Source organism: Pterocles gutturalis, unplaced genomic scaffold (genome assembly GCF_000699245.1).
Source record: "Pterocles gutturalis isolate BGI_N339 unplaced genomic scaffold, ASM69924v1 scaffold13872, whole genome shotgun sequence".
Classification (NCBI taxonomy): Eukaryota; Metazoa; Chordata; class Aves; order Pterocliformes; family Pteroclidae; genus Pterocles; species Pterocles gutturalis.
The window spans coordinates 180,930-196,270 of record NW_010110475.1 but is presented as its reverse complement, the minus strand read 5'-3'; the positions used below and the strand labels follow the sequence as shown (position 1 = coordinate 196,270).

The following is a 15,341-nucleotide window of genomic DNA, read 5'->3' as shown; positions in this document are numbered from 1 at the left end:
CCCGGGTCATTCTATGATTCTATGATAATTAATCCCATTACTCTTAAATACTGTAAAACTATCCTCTTGTCATAGATTTAAAACATGTACCCACACCATGGAAAGCTAAGTACCATACACAAATAACAGGAACTACTGATAATCTAACTTAACACTGTTAGAAAGCACCAGTAATACTTCTGCACGACTTGGCACATACATAGATACACTTCAGATTCACACTGAGGAAACCAACAACAACAAGGAGCTATGTTGGCTTTTTATCATGCCATACAAGCCGCAACAAAAGCTCTGATTCTATTAATTTTTACATCTTAACTGTTTTGCAATAGGCACTATATTGCGGATGCTAGGGTGGGGGGGATATGGAGGGAGTGGGAAAATATGGAGAAGCGTACAGGGACACATCCCAAAGTTAACAATTAGGGTACTGTAGAAAGTTCAGGCAAACTACAAACCAGATTACTACTCTTTGCAACTTAAGACAAACTGTTGAATGGGTTTCAGATTGCAAGGCATAGAAAAACAGTTTGAAAAAACTGTCACTTGAAGAAGCTGGTTCAGATGTCATCTTATATCCATCACCTGCCTGCAACATTTTTCAAGTGTATTGTGTGATGTAAAACATGACAGATAGCAAAAATGATGGGGGGAAAAAAAAAGGAAGAAAAAATCCAGAGACACTCACAGCAATTATATTGAAGAAGTCATCATCTCCAAGGGTATCCAAAATAGATGAAACTGTCTGTTTTGCAATAGTCAAGCGAAGCCCTTTCATACTGCCACTGACATCTACTAAAATCACCACATCTTTAGGAGAAGTTGCTGCCTGGATGTACCTAAGACAAAAGACAAAATAACTAGTTCTTTTAAATGCTGAACTTTTCTTCCTCTCAAATTTTTTAAACACTGGTAGTCATCTATTGCCTACCATTTTCTATTTCTGCAGTCAAACGCAATGACTCCATTTTCATCAGGTTCCCATTTAATTCCTGTTAATAAAAAAAAAAAAAAAGAGAGAGAGATTAAAAAAAAATTAAATTACATTTTCACAGTACCTGTTCAAAATGTATCTGCGGTATTGGGGCTAAGTAGCACAGGAAGTACTGGAAAAATATTTTAATAAAATAGGACCACCAAACCCAGTATTTTTTTTTTCATTCCTTTTTAACCTACTGTAAGGTAAAAACCTCTTCAAGTTCATCATACTACTGTTACTAAAGTATTGTCATACTTGGTTATTGGTGCTGGCAAGCTTTATCACATGCTTGCTAAGTCTTTTTAAAACCTTGAGCACTTACTACCCATGGCTGATCTCAACAGGTCCTGTTATATAATTGCTGCACTCACAGGTCATACACCTGATGTTTTGCTCTTGTCACTATGAAGAGGCAATACCTCTCAGTTGTGGGTCAAAAGAAATATAACAAAAACACCTCCAAGAAAAAAAATTCACAGGGCAATCCCTCCTGCTTTTTATGATCGTTTTCGAGCACAAAACAAGATATAGCCTTTAAAATAAGGACTAACATTTCTTCTACCCTTGAAAAATCATGGAGCTGAACTATAATGTAAATCTAACACTGATGCAGGAGCCATTACTTTCATTCACATTCAGACATACAGGCTTATCGTAAACTTGCTCACATTAAACTCAAGATTTCAGACTCAAAAAACCATCGGTTGCTAAACCATGTCAGCTAAAGGAACAGTTCCCATTATGGGCCTGATCCAGTTACAGAAGCTGAGGATCAGTTTATTTAACTCTTTAGTTTATTTAATATAAAATAAATTTGATAGATGATAAAACACTAAACCTAATAGGCAACAATATATATTTTAACCTACTTCTGTAGAAATAATACAGGTCATCTAATTGCATTTTATTACAACTGGTGTGAAAGGAAACTTTAAAACAAGTTTTTGAAATCTTTAAATGTAAAGATGTCGTGTTAAATGGAAGTCCAAAAACTGAACAATACATTACAATTAGGTCTTCCTGTGTGCATCAACAGAACACATTATCTAAGTTCAGTACTATATGAAGGGTCTAATCCTTTTGCCTCCTTCTTCACAGTCTCTTTAGAAGCTGTTTTTCACGTGTGTGTATATGTATATATGAGTACATGAGTTACCTTGGGGGCTTCACCTCCAAATGAAAGGTGGCACAAAAAACTCAGAACATTGAAAATGTTCATTAGAAAGATATGTCTCTGAAAACTAAAGTAAAATCAAACCCGCAAGTATCTGTGAAAGTCATTATTTGTGACAATACTCAGTGGAAATTTACAGCCATAGCATTCTTTTTCGTATTTTAAGAACTTGTATTCTTCTTACCTGGATATTGTCTGAAAAATCCTTTTGCACTTCCAAAGTACTGCCAGATGAGAGAAGGGTCACGATCAAAATTATCAACAAACACCTTATTTAAAGATTCTGACCAATAAACTCCATTTACAATGGCTGGATCTGGGGGAAAAAACCAAAACAAAACAAAACAAAAACAGAGAAAGGTGATTTTACCTAAACAGAATCCCTTGAACTCTACCACCTTCAGCTTATTCAGTACCCAAAAATCTAGCAACTGCAAACTATTGCAGAACGTCTTTTGGTTGCCTTTGTCAATTAAGTGATTCAAAATAAGTGATACACTTAAATAATGTAAGTATGGTTAAAATACAGAAGAGACACCAGTTACATTTTTTTAGAGAAGTTAAAATTGCTCATTAAACCATCTGCCTGGAACTACTGTATTACTTTTTCTGGAGAACATAAACTTTTATTAGACTGACTCAATTATTTACTCAATTTACTTTTTCCTAAAGGCATGGAATGTCTCATCACAACACTTTACACTTTTTTTTTTCTTCTTTTTTTTTTTTTTTTTTTAATCTTCAGCTGGGTAAGACCATTTTCACTATATCTGAAAGTTTACATGTGGGAACATTAAGTGAAATACCTTTTGTTTCACACTTGAATGAATTATGAAATACATACAAACACAACATCTCATAACAAATAACACCAATTTGTTATTTGGAAAACACTGAACCCAGATTTCACAATTACCTCATTATTTTTTATTGCCATAGAAAGAGAAATATAAAGCAAATCCTTGATGTTGAAAATAAACTATTTCTGTTTAAAGCATCTCCATCTATCAATTCCTAAAAGCCCAGGCTGCACAAGTATGCTTTTTAAGCTGCTGATTTGGTTTGATAGTGAGAAATCAGAAATAAATGAACACATCGGTAAAAGTTGCTCAACTTCAAACTGTGAATTTTGAAAGATGAGAAACTATTACAATGCACTATATTCCCAATTAAATCTATATGTGAAGTCAGGAGAATAGAAAGGAAAAACCTCAGAATGTTGTCAAGATCTAAAAATCATAGATGTATTATTTCATTTGAAAAAAGTGTGCATACATGAATACACAGCAATATTTGCCCAAGCATTTGAAATAATGCTTCTATTAGCTTCCAAAACAATGTTGCTGAACTGATTTCAGAAGACTGCTTAGAATGCGATTTTAATGGAAGGGGAAAAAAAGTGAATTGTTATCTTTTCTTACATTGGTCAAGAAAAACAGCAGAAGAGGGGGAATGTCTCAGCTACAGATCTCTGAATGTTGGTTTCATCTAAATATTTAGGGTTACACAGATGGACTGCCCAAAAAGCAAGGTCAACAAAACAGATGTTTTTAAAACATGTCTTGTAGTCACTTGTTTCTCTAGAGTGAAATATACATTTAAAATCTGGCAACCAGACACATATCAAACAAACTGATGTCACTAAGTCCAACGGTACTACTTCAGCTTTGCCTAGCTGGCAAAATCCATTGTCCAGTTCTTTCCAAGTCTGCAGTAACAACCTCTGGTTAAGCCATCACAAAATAAGAGTCAAGACTGCCTATCTATCACCAGTTTGTAAAAATACGCTCTTATTTCAGCACCACAAAATACTGATCCATTGTTCACCATTTAGACATCACATGGGAAGTGAAGCCCTGAACTGAGGCTCCTGTTCTCAGTCCACTGGCACTTCCCAGTACTAGTTCAAACACTGATATTCTGGTTCTGCTCCTATACACAAGTTCTGGTGGAGTATCTGAATCGTTAAAAATTACAGTAGCATTATTGACTCAGCATTACAATATTGAGATAAGGCGACAAATTTAACTAATCTTTGAAAAGAGCAACATAGTTCAGAGGGTTGGTTTTGCTGGTTTGGTTTTTTTCTTGGAAGTATTGCTGGAAAAGCCTGTTTAGAGGAAAAACAAGGCACCTTTCCTCAAGCCCCTACAGCACTATAAGCTCTTCATATGCCCTTCAGTCACAACTATTAATGAAAAGCCAAACAAATTGAACAGAATAATTGTACTTTAATTTATATTTTAAATAAACTGTAGTGGTTCTTAGAAACTTACATTTGGATCTCATTCCAAGACTTCACGTTGCACCTTAGCATTTTACAATATCATCAGTTCATCGGATGTCTTCTATCCTGGATTCCTCAGAGACTAATTTTTAATGGCCTTTCCTAATGAATCTGTGCTATAGCACCACTCATCTAAGCAGAACTTTCACCCTGCCTCCCTCCAGCTCCATAAGGCCACAGGAAAACTTCAGTCATCCACCTGTTAAGCTTTAAACTGAACATGAAATCCTTTCAGTGGCATTTGAAGAAATATATTTATATATAAAAAATACATAAATTACCTAAAAAAAAAAAATCATATTAAAGTATCTGTGCCACCACAGTAGAGGATTACTTTTTTTAGCTCATCTATGAAGATCCACTTACCGTGTTTATATATCTGTACTACAGACTAGAGAACTCCACAGAAATACAGTCAGGAAATTTTCCTTGAGTGAGATTGGTTGAGTCTGTATTTTGCATTAGATTGACAACACTAATCGCTAATCATCCAAATGTTGATCACTATAAACATTCATCCAGTGACTGAAACTAATGGGAATTTTTTAGCTGACAAGAGCATTAAGCAGGCATTTTAAACAAGATGGCACAATTAAAATGTGATCTGTGATGACTGGGTTCCTTCAAAATGAGACCCAGTGACAATCCACTACCTTCCTACACCTTGTATATCTATTTATGCTGGCTGTTCTTTTTACAATATACCAAGTCACATTTTATGCATTAACCATTTTTATAAAGAAGCAGATAAGGTCACACTCAGTTTAATTCCTAGAATACAAAGAAAAGTGAAGTGGGGGAAAAAAAAAGTATCCAGAGTACAAAACTGTAGGCTTACAGACTTCACGGGGAAATTACTGGCTACTGTATCTTCAGGCAGAAGGATTTCAGACCTGAGCTCCTTGTTCTAAATTTGATATGACTGTTATGTGGATGCACCTCTGCCCACATGCACCACCCTAGATACAACTGAGTTCCTGACCATATAACCTCATTAAAATTTTACAGTCTCATCTTCTAATTACCTATATGTTAAGCTTGGAATTCTGGGCAATTTGCAATTTTAGTAATTACATTAAATTGCTTACATTTCCCCCTGTACTTCATTTAGTAAGAGCAGTGAATGTCATCTGCATCCTCAAAATAATTATAAATCAATAGTGGTAAATTTATGGTTGTGAATATTCAGAAATTTTGGGAGGGAGAAAGAGAATACAACGTAACGCTTAATATAAATGCAAAATCATTAACATGATGATGTTGACATCAAAGACAGTTGAGGCTTCTGCCACAATTTTTGAAACATAATTTCTGCTTTTGCTTCCTGGCAGTAACAGCTAAAATATAATAAAAAAAATCCCTTTCACTCACCTTTCAAGATGGGCTGGCTTGCAATTATGTGGGATTTATCTCCACTGCTGTTTGTGTAGATGCTACTTGTTTTTTACTGATATTTAATATAAAACCAACCCCCAGGCAAATAGGTACACTGACATGAATCTGAAACAAAATTGCCCAAGAACAGTACAAACGCATGTAGCAATTAAGGTGCTGTCATAGATACTGCTGACCCAAAGAAATAGGCCTGGAGTCTCAAAAAAGGCAAGCAAGATGTGCAGACTGAAAGATGCACCGCAGCATGCCAAAGTTAGCACTATAATGAAATGTATTTTACTTCACAGAATCCATAAAAACATCTAAAGTAGGGTAAGTCTGTTGAATGAAACTAATACATACATACCACATTTTGCTTTTAATTATTCCAGTAAGCTTTACAAGGGAAACCACTGAGGAATTCAGTGACCATGAAGAAATTGTAGAATACTTCTCTTTCTTGCCATACTCTACTTTATTACCAAGAAATAAGTGCTATCAATGATCCTTAGGTTTTTTTCCCTATTATATTGCCTCTGTAATATAATCATTAATTTCTCCTGAAAAGCTGTCAAAGATGCTGGTATCCAAAAATGGTGTTCCTTCTTGTAATATCTGACATCCTCAAGGGCAGCCCCTAACATTGCAGAGCAGTACCGTCACACAATAAGGCAGCACGAGCACAGCCTACAGGACCAAACACTGGAAAAGGAATGCAAAATCCAGCACCCTTTTTGGCTCAAAGATAACAACAATATTAGCTTAGTTTTGATGACACTGACAACATATTTAGTCTGGTCTTATTATAAAGAATAACAAAATCACATATTTTGCTGGGACATATACGAACAATCTAATAATTATACTACTCAACACTAACAAGAATGCTTTTCAGGGTGGTCCAACATATTCAAGAGCTAGGGCTGGATGCCAATTTTGGCAACCGCCTTTGCTTTTTTCTCTCTCTTCTCCTCTCTCTGTCTCCACTGGGTAATGTGGATGCATCAGCTCACAGATCAAAGCATCTGGCCATATGCAGACACAAAAGGAGGTGTTTGTCCATGTTACTTCATGTGCTGAGAACCATTCACCGATGTCAGAAATCACATTCCCTCCTCATAAGTATACGGAGTGGTAAAGATTTCAAGTGCGTGACTGTATAAAGGCATAGTAGTAGGTATTTAGTTGTTTCAGCTTCAACATTGCCCTAATAACATGCCCCTTCTCCTTTGAAGCGTCAGAAGAAAAATTGGAGTATGGCCAGATGTGTTTATTTTTATGCTGAGTTTCATGAGAGGAGCTGGGGGCTTTGGGGGTTTTTGTTGTTGTTAGGGTTTGGGGTTTTTTTTGTTAACAAGGTGGTCTGAGATTCAGCTTTAGTTTATTTGAAAGCCAGAATTACAGCTGCAAACTCCTCACAACCATCATTCTGGGATAGAGACAGACAGACAGACTCTTCTAAGAGCTTGCCACCAAACGAATTAAAAAAATGTCCCCCAGCAAATCAGCGTACGTTTGAGGTCACCCATTCAGCTACTGACCCAGTCGGACCCAGCTTAACTTATCAGATGTAACAGCTAAAAGCAACCAGTATGTGGGTTGATCTGTGAATCAGTTACAGCAAGCCTCTGGGAAAAGCATATAAGCAGGATCTAAGAACGCAGAACACTACTTTTTTTGAAAATTAAAGGAGGAACTTGGAGCAAAAGTCAAAGGCTTCACTTACTCGCCATGCCAAGAAGAACTAGAAAGATGTTGCTTTGATAGAGCTGTTGTTACAGGAGCCAGGCACGTGGGGCAGTTACAGCTATCACTAACACAGTCTAACAAAGTAGCACCGCCTACCCAGCAATTGCTAAGACACTTTCAGCTGAGGAGAACTAAAGTCAAAACCCCGTAATCCTGATAGACGATCACTCCATAAATTAACATGACCACAGATACCAGGATATTTCTGTATTTTCAGAAAAACATACTCATTTCCACAGTTTCGCACGATAGGAATTGGAGACTATGAAACCTGAAAGATTGGTAAGAAAACACAACACCACAGAGCTCTAGGGTAGGAGAGTGTGATCAAGAGACAGGGCGAGCAACATTAAAACCATTGCGAGAAACAGTTTACCAAGAAGGAAAGAGAAAACAAATGCTCAGAACATAGGGACTGAACAAATTGAATAAAGATCCCGTATGCACTGCAATTTCATCAGAGAAGCAAAGTTAGTCTTGAATACTGAAAAAAGAGCTAGTTCTGACACATGGCAAGAAGAAATTTCTGCACAGGCTGAATGAACAATGACTATAAGCAACTGGGAAATCTAAACCTCTGCCAGTGGCAGGTCAGGAAAAAGCATCATGACAAACAATACAGGAAGGCAATGGAACACACTACAAATTAGAGGAAAAAGAAAGCAAACGTGACTGCTGCTAAATGAAGCCAAATGTGCTGCAAAATATTTAACACACAACATACCGAAAGGGACAATTTTAACAGAGCTGTTGTCAAAGTGATATATGACAAAGGCAAGGCATGGCCTCAGAAATAAAAGTCATCCTTATGGAAATTTCTCAAGGACAGACCTGTTCACAAATCTTTACAAAAGCCATTTAAAACACAAGACCAGGCAGACCCATAAACTAACATTTCACAATAAATGTCTAATTCCTATTGCTCAGATATTCAGAGACAGATGTGGAACTATAGAAACAGGCCAACTTAGTTACATGACGCAGTACAGTAAGGACCAACCAGTAATGCTTTGAACAGGAGATGTTAAAGAGCTTGTTTTATCAACACATCGTGGCTCTTGTATACAACGAGTGGAGGCATAAGAACCTTTATCGAGAAAGGTTTTAGCATATAAAATGCATCACAGTTGTACTGGGCTTTATAATAAACTAAACCTCTACTGCTACATTCCTGGGATATCAACATAGTATGAATGGGCAAGTATCAGGTATGACAGCACACATCTGCTAGCATGACAAGTCAGTGTCTCTCATCCTCTCAAATCAATGGTCCCTTACTGCTGTAGTGCTTTATAATCCTCGTGTAGCACTTCTTCCTTGCACAAAAGACCATTTGCATGATTTGAGTACTATGGAAGTTTTACTCAAAAAATAGTTGGAAAAAACCTCACAGATATGAAAACGTTCAGCTGGTTCAAAAGCTCTGAAGCTGGTATGAAAACATACTGAAAACACTGAGCAGATGCACAAATGCATCTTGGGATGAATAAATTGCAAAATCATTTATGGATTCTTAAACACTATTTGCTCCTTCAGGAATGTGCCAAATAAAAGCCGCAAGAAAGACACCTAGATAAACAAAGAACAGTGCAAAAATGTCTTTGTAAGTTTTTAGCCAAACAATATTTTGAAACAGTTTATACTCTAGCCAAGCATACTAATATTTAACCAGAAAAGCAAGCTTTCTTTTCTCCTCTTCACACAACACAGATCCAAAAAAATCAAAGGGTCTGTGTTATGTAGCAGGATGGAGAGACACTACTCAAAAATAGTAGACAAAATGAATAATGTGTATCTTTAGATAAACTTCTATGATTCTTTGTCAAATGTCAAACTTCTCTGCTCCACACTGAACAAATGCTACTATTTTTACATTTGCATATTCAATCCTAAAGGTTCTCAGAAACCCAGAACTATCATGTCGATTAGCACTAAGTTTACAGCTTAAGAATGCTTTTCCAACATAGTTCATGGAGAAAATAGTGTCTTGAAAAATCTTTAAATAAAGCAAAATAAACTGAAAACCAAAAAAAACCTCCCCAATACATTCCTAGCATATAATCAGTCCATTAAAAAGTCTCATATCGAATCCTGAGGTTTTTTTTCATCAATACATTCCATACTAAAAGCTACCCTTGGTACTTTTCCCTGTTTGTTATTTTAAAGCAATAACAGAATATACCCCCGCACCCCGACTGCTTTTTTTCATTAAAATGATGAAATAAACACAAGTAAGGAAAGTTATCACTTTAAAAGACAACAAACCAATTATAATAAAATTTCATTACTTTTTAAAAGGTATATTACTATGGGAAAAGAGAGAAACATTTGCATACTAAAGGCTCATCAGGACCAAAAGCCTACAACAAATTCTCCATATACAGATTGAAAGTGGAAATAACTGCTCTCAAAGAATAATTAGGCATATAATACCAACAACATGTTTAGTGTATAGCAGATCAGATCCCAGGCTGCATCAAGAGAAGCATGGGCAGCAGGTTGAGGGAGGTGATTCTGCCCCTCTACTCTGCTCTCATGAGACCCCACCTGGAGTACTGCGCCCAGCTCTGGCCCCCCCCAACACAGGAAGGATGTTGAGATGTTGGAAAGGAGTTCAGAGGAGGGCCATGAAGATGGTCAGAGGGCTGGAGTACCTCCCCTATGAGGACAGGCTGAGAGAGTTGAGGTTGTTGAACAGCCTGGAGACGAGAAGGCTCCGGGGGGACTTTATAGCAGCCTTCCAGTACTTAAAGGGGGCTACAGGAAAGCCTGGGGAGGGGTTTTTACAAGAGTATATAGCGACAGGGCAAGGGGTAACGGACTTAAACTGGAAGATGGCAGATTTAGACTAGATATAAGGAAGAATTTTTTTCCTGTGAGGGTGGTGAGGCAGTGGCCCAGGTTGCCCAGAGCAGCTGTGGATGCCCCATCCCTGGAGGGGTTCAAGGCCAGGCTGGATGAGGCTTTGAGCAACCTGGGCTAGTGGGAGGTGTCCCTGCCCATAGCAGTGGGGCTGGAACTCTATGATCTCTAAGGTCCCTTCCAACCCAAACCATTCTGTGATTCTGTGACAGATATATTTACACAGACACAGCCCTGTATATAGCTGTAGACAACATATGTATGGTGGGGTTTTTGTTTGTTATTTTTTTTTTTAGGCTCAAACTTTCTTCGAGAAAGAGAGCACCGAGAAATCTTCAAAAACAATGTTTTTCCAGACTCAAAATGCAGAGCATAAAGGTAAGGAGAAAGACACCTTGTGTGTCTAAAGCAACTAAATTTATTTGCACTGAGTGCAAGACAAAGGCAACTGCTTTTGAGACAAGACAGTGATGCCCTAATTGATGTTTCTTAAACCTGCTTGGGTGGCAGAAGTCACAGAGCTAAACTAGCACGGCAGCATGAGCTAATGAGGAGCCTTACAGCAGGACTCATTATCTGCAACTCCACACTTTGCAGGAGCCCTTTAATGCTCTCAGTTAAGCCCCAACGTGTACTGTGGATATGTCTCTATACATTCCTATATGGGTTACCTAGCACCCGGGCCCAAGTGGAAAGGAATAACAGCATTAAACAGCTGATCCTTCCAAATCTTCACAATGGGAGCTAAAACAGTGACTCTACAGCTTTTAATCAGTCATCAGAAAAGTTAGTACTCATCAGAGACAATAATACTTGAATAGGAAAGATAAAAGAGGAGATAGAGGCTCCTACCATTATAGGTCAATGATAAATTGTCACTTTCTTGCCCATGGAAGCAACAAGGAAGTAGGGGAGGCATCATTAACAGAGGTGTCGGGTCAAAAATCCTCTTAATATTGTACCTGAGATAGCGTGCATTAACAAACCTTCACTGGCTCACATCTATCAAAAGGCAAAGCCCAATCTCAAGTAACTAAGCAACAGCTGCAGAATAAGGAGTAGTAAAGAGTGGGGCTTTTTAGAGTAAAAACTAAATGTTACCATGTAGCCTGTATCTGACATCTAGTTGCCACGGTGATGGGGATGTATTAGAAACATACAGGTTAGATCCACAGCCAGAGAAAGACAGACTAGGATTCAAGAAAGATAAAGCACATTATACATCTTGCACGGTGATGCCAACATTTCCAAAAGGCTTGCTGTTAAAGACAGAGAATTGAAGAAAAAAAAAAAAAATCTGCAAAGCTAAAGCCCTTTGCAAGAACAAAGCAGCAGCCTGAGTAGACTCTGGGAATTGGATTTGAGGCAGAACTTGAGGAAAACCAGATGGAACAAGTGGAGAAGTCTGTGCATCTTTGTCCAATAGCCAGTAAGAGTTAAAACAAAGAAACATGGGAAGATAGGAAATTCTCTGCAACCTTGACTAAATCAGTTATATGAAGAAAGTTCCTTTTAAGTTAAACAATGACCAAAGTTAGCAAGACAGTGCAAACACTGTCCTAGAGATCTTAAAATGTGAAGACAAACAATTCAGGGGAAGGATTTCAAAATATAAATATAGTGGTCCAGGATAATATGTGGCCATGACTATTTAAATAACAACTCCAGGATGTTGAATTTTCAGAAGTATAGTCCATAAAATCATATACAACAGCGACAGACAAGATTTTATTTCTTAATTTCACACCTTGCAGGAAAATGATTTTACATATCTGCTAGCTGCAGACTATTATCTTTCAGTATTACTTAAGAATTTTTTTTTGTTGTTGTTCTAATATTCTAGAAAAAACGTAATCTTGAGTTTGACAGCCTTGGAAGATGTTGATAGGAAAGTATGACTGAATAATATCCATAGCTCTTTTTAAGTATCAAATTGAAAAAAAACTCAATCAAAATATGGTTGTGGTTCATCACATTTCAATACCTTTTAAAGAAGGTTCTAGCACATGCAGCAGATTTTTTTTCCTATGCAAGCAAAACTCTGATTAGAGTCTGCATTTACTGACTTGTAGAGCATAAAGCCATCTTTTAACATGCAGTGAAAGTCATGTAATGGAAATGCCATTTGACACAGGTCATATTCTTTACCAGTCTCTAAATTGTTCAAGCAAAATTTACAGACAATCCGAAGTCTAAATCTAAGAACTACTTTTGCAATGTTTCCAGCATTCAAGTAATCATGGTAAGCAGAGAAGGACAGACTAGACCTGATGCTTTTGTTACTAAGGACACTGAGTTCAGAATTATTCAAAGCTGTGTTACATCCACACTGTTTGTGAAAATTATATGAGAGCACACAAATAATTGATTGCTAACTTTCCATAGTAATAATAATAAGCATGACACAAAGCTTTTAAACAAAGGTTTAAGTCACATGATAAAATCGATACTTTCAACAGTCAATAAATGACAGGTGACAAGAGAAACAAAGAGGGGCATAAAAGACATTATACATGTGCCATAAACAATCGTGTCATGAGCAAAACCATAAGAGAAACAGACAAACCTACTTCTGCAGAAGAGTGTCACAAACTTGTAAAAAAAAGACCAAATCAAATACACTAAGACATGGAAGATTGCTAAACATGGGCTCTCCACATGGAAAGCAATTGAATTGTGAAAATAACAAGAGCAATAATAAAAACTTAATTGAAATCCACAGGAAAATATAGGATATTTACAGTCAACTTGCCTCTGAAATGAGTGAAGTCCAAATGTACTGCAAGACTTGTAAGATGCTTTTTAATAATTTCTTTTATAAATCTGTATTTACTCAGAGGGATCATTGCTACTGAGTCAAAATGGTTGTTAATACTTGAATGTATTTCAAAACTAATGGCCTTGAATTAGTCTCAGTGTGGTATTAATTTAAGGAAAAATTAATTTAGACCATTATTAATGAAGACTTCTTTACCTTTTAAATATTATTAAACTTTCAATTGTATTTTATACTCATGAACCATTTTTTTTAAATGCTAATGGCACAGTTTGAAATTCTCAGCAACATATTGTGTGTCTTACATTTGTTAGTTGAGTTGACATAAACTGTACCTCCTGTTAACAGAAATGCTTGAAAATATTCAGGGACTTCAGCATCCATTACAGAAAAATTCTGCAGTTGTGGAAAGCACTGATAAAGTTCCTTATTGTACTTCAAAACCACCAGAACAGCAGCTATGTCACAGTATGAGGATGGAAAGAACAGACGGAAGATGGTTTAACAGACTTCTCTAAGTTAAAATTTATATTATTGCTCTTATTTTTCAAAGCAGCAGATTAACTCTTGGACTGTATAGCACTGATCATCAAATTTTATTTTCTGTCTTGGTTCTTCTGCTCTGTCAGTAAAGACACAGCAACATCTTGCACTAAGGCTACTACTTCAACATACCTGGATGGATATCTGACAATCTGCAATCCAATGTTATCTTCTGGTTTTTCTCTCTCTCTCTTTTTTTTTTTTTTTTTTTTTTTTTTTTAACCTCAAACAAAAAGGATTTGGAGAAAATAATTTTTCACCTGATTATGCGTATACTGTTCTCCAGCTTCCTTAAAAAAATCTTCCCTGTAATATACCTATATTTCCTAATTTAACAGAGACCCAGGTCTGATACATAAAAATGTAAAAGTAATTTACTAAGGCACCTGCCAACTTATGATAGCAGAAATTTTATAAGCTAACCAGTCTCTGGGCTGCTGACAGGTATTTGCCACAGACCAGTCAAAATGATAAAAAGTGCCTATTGCCAAAGCAGCAGCCGGGAGAATGCACACGTCACAGTCTAATGTCAGGAGTAGGAATGAGGGAAATTTTGTTAAGGAGAGATTTTTGAAAGTCAATTATGATTATTTGATTTAAACCATATTATTCACCTGCTCCCCTCTCAAATACATTATAGTAGGGAATGAAGACTTAGTCAATTACAAAATTCACAAAAACATGACTGTGACCCCAAAACGTATTTCCAAATCACGTGGCAGTACTATGACGTATAACTTGTTTGATGTTACAAAATATGGGAAAATTCAGTCTTTTATACTGGGAGACATTATGAAATGTCAGACAAAGTTGTAGGAAAATGCAAAGAGAAATGTATTCAGTATAAATAATGTCAACATTAAAAAGAAATCAGAATAAGCAGTGTGCTAAAAGTTCATGTAACTCCCTCAATTTAAAATGTACTCATATCAGGAAAATTTGAAACATAGTTCAATAGTATAGGCCCCACTCTCCATTATAAATGAAAGCTCTCCAGACCCAACACTTTTGAGGAAATTTAATGCTTTATTTTGACATATCATTATTAAAATTGGTAACGGATTCTAACGTATTTTCTTCTCCCTGCACAGAGCACACTTCCTCCCTAAAAAAGAGTCCATTGCCTTTTAGATGGGGCAGTTATTGATATCAAATTTCTAAAAAAGGAAAATGCATTTGAATAACTGTTTGTACATGCCCAGACACTGGTCTTTTAATTCAGCTTGAGTAACAAATATGAAAGCTTTGAAGCACCTTCCTGAATCAGAAAGCCATTAATGGAAGATGGGTAGACTTTACTGTATGTAGTCATTTTAATATGCTTCTTTTGTGCATTACCCACTCCATCCTGCTTTTCCACGTACCAATCAACATTTCACTTTGGGCACTTCAAAGACAGTAATCCATTCTTTTCACAGAGTATTCTTCCAAGTTAAAAGGAGACATTTCCCTCTTTAAACCAATATGAACAGACATCATTGTAAATCAAACTAGGAAGAAAAATTTCCAAAACTAAGTCTGTTCAGAAAAAGCCTACTCATTTGTACCAGCATGGTGCTTCTGCTTGCCTGCACCTAGAATGACTGGCATTTAAGTA

General features: G+C 36.6%; 1 protein-coding gene across 1 annotated transcript in view; it reads right to left on the bottom strand.

Annotated features, from left to right (window-relative positions):
* Positions 1–688: 688 nt before the first annotated feature.
* LOC104461715 (voltage-dependent calcium channel subunit alpha-2/delta-3-like) overlaps positions 689–15,341 on the bottom strand; it is a gene marked incomplete at its 3' end in the record, with an annotated part of 194,885 nt that continues 180,232 nt past the window's right edge. The window contains exons 6-8 of the mRNA XM_010073396.1: positions 2,338–2,469; positions 932–992; positions 689–839 (exon numbers count right to left, since the gene is read on the bottom strand). Coding sequence (XP_010071698.1) covers positions 689–839; positions 932–992; positions 2,338–2,469 — 344 coding nt within the window. The remainder of the gene's footprint in view (positions 840–931; positions 993–2,337; positions 2,470–15,341) is intronic.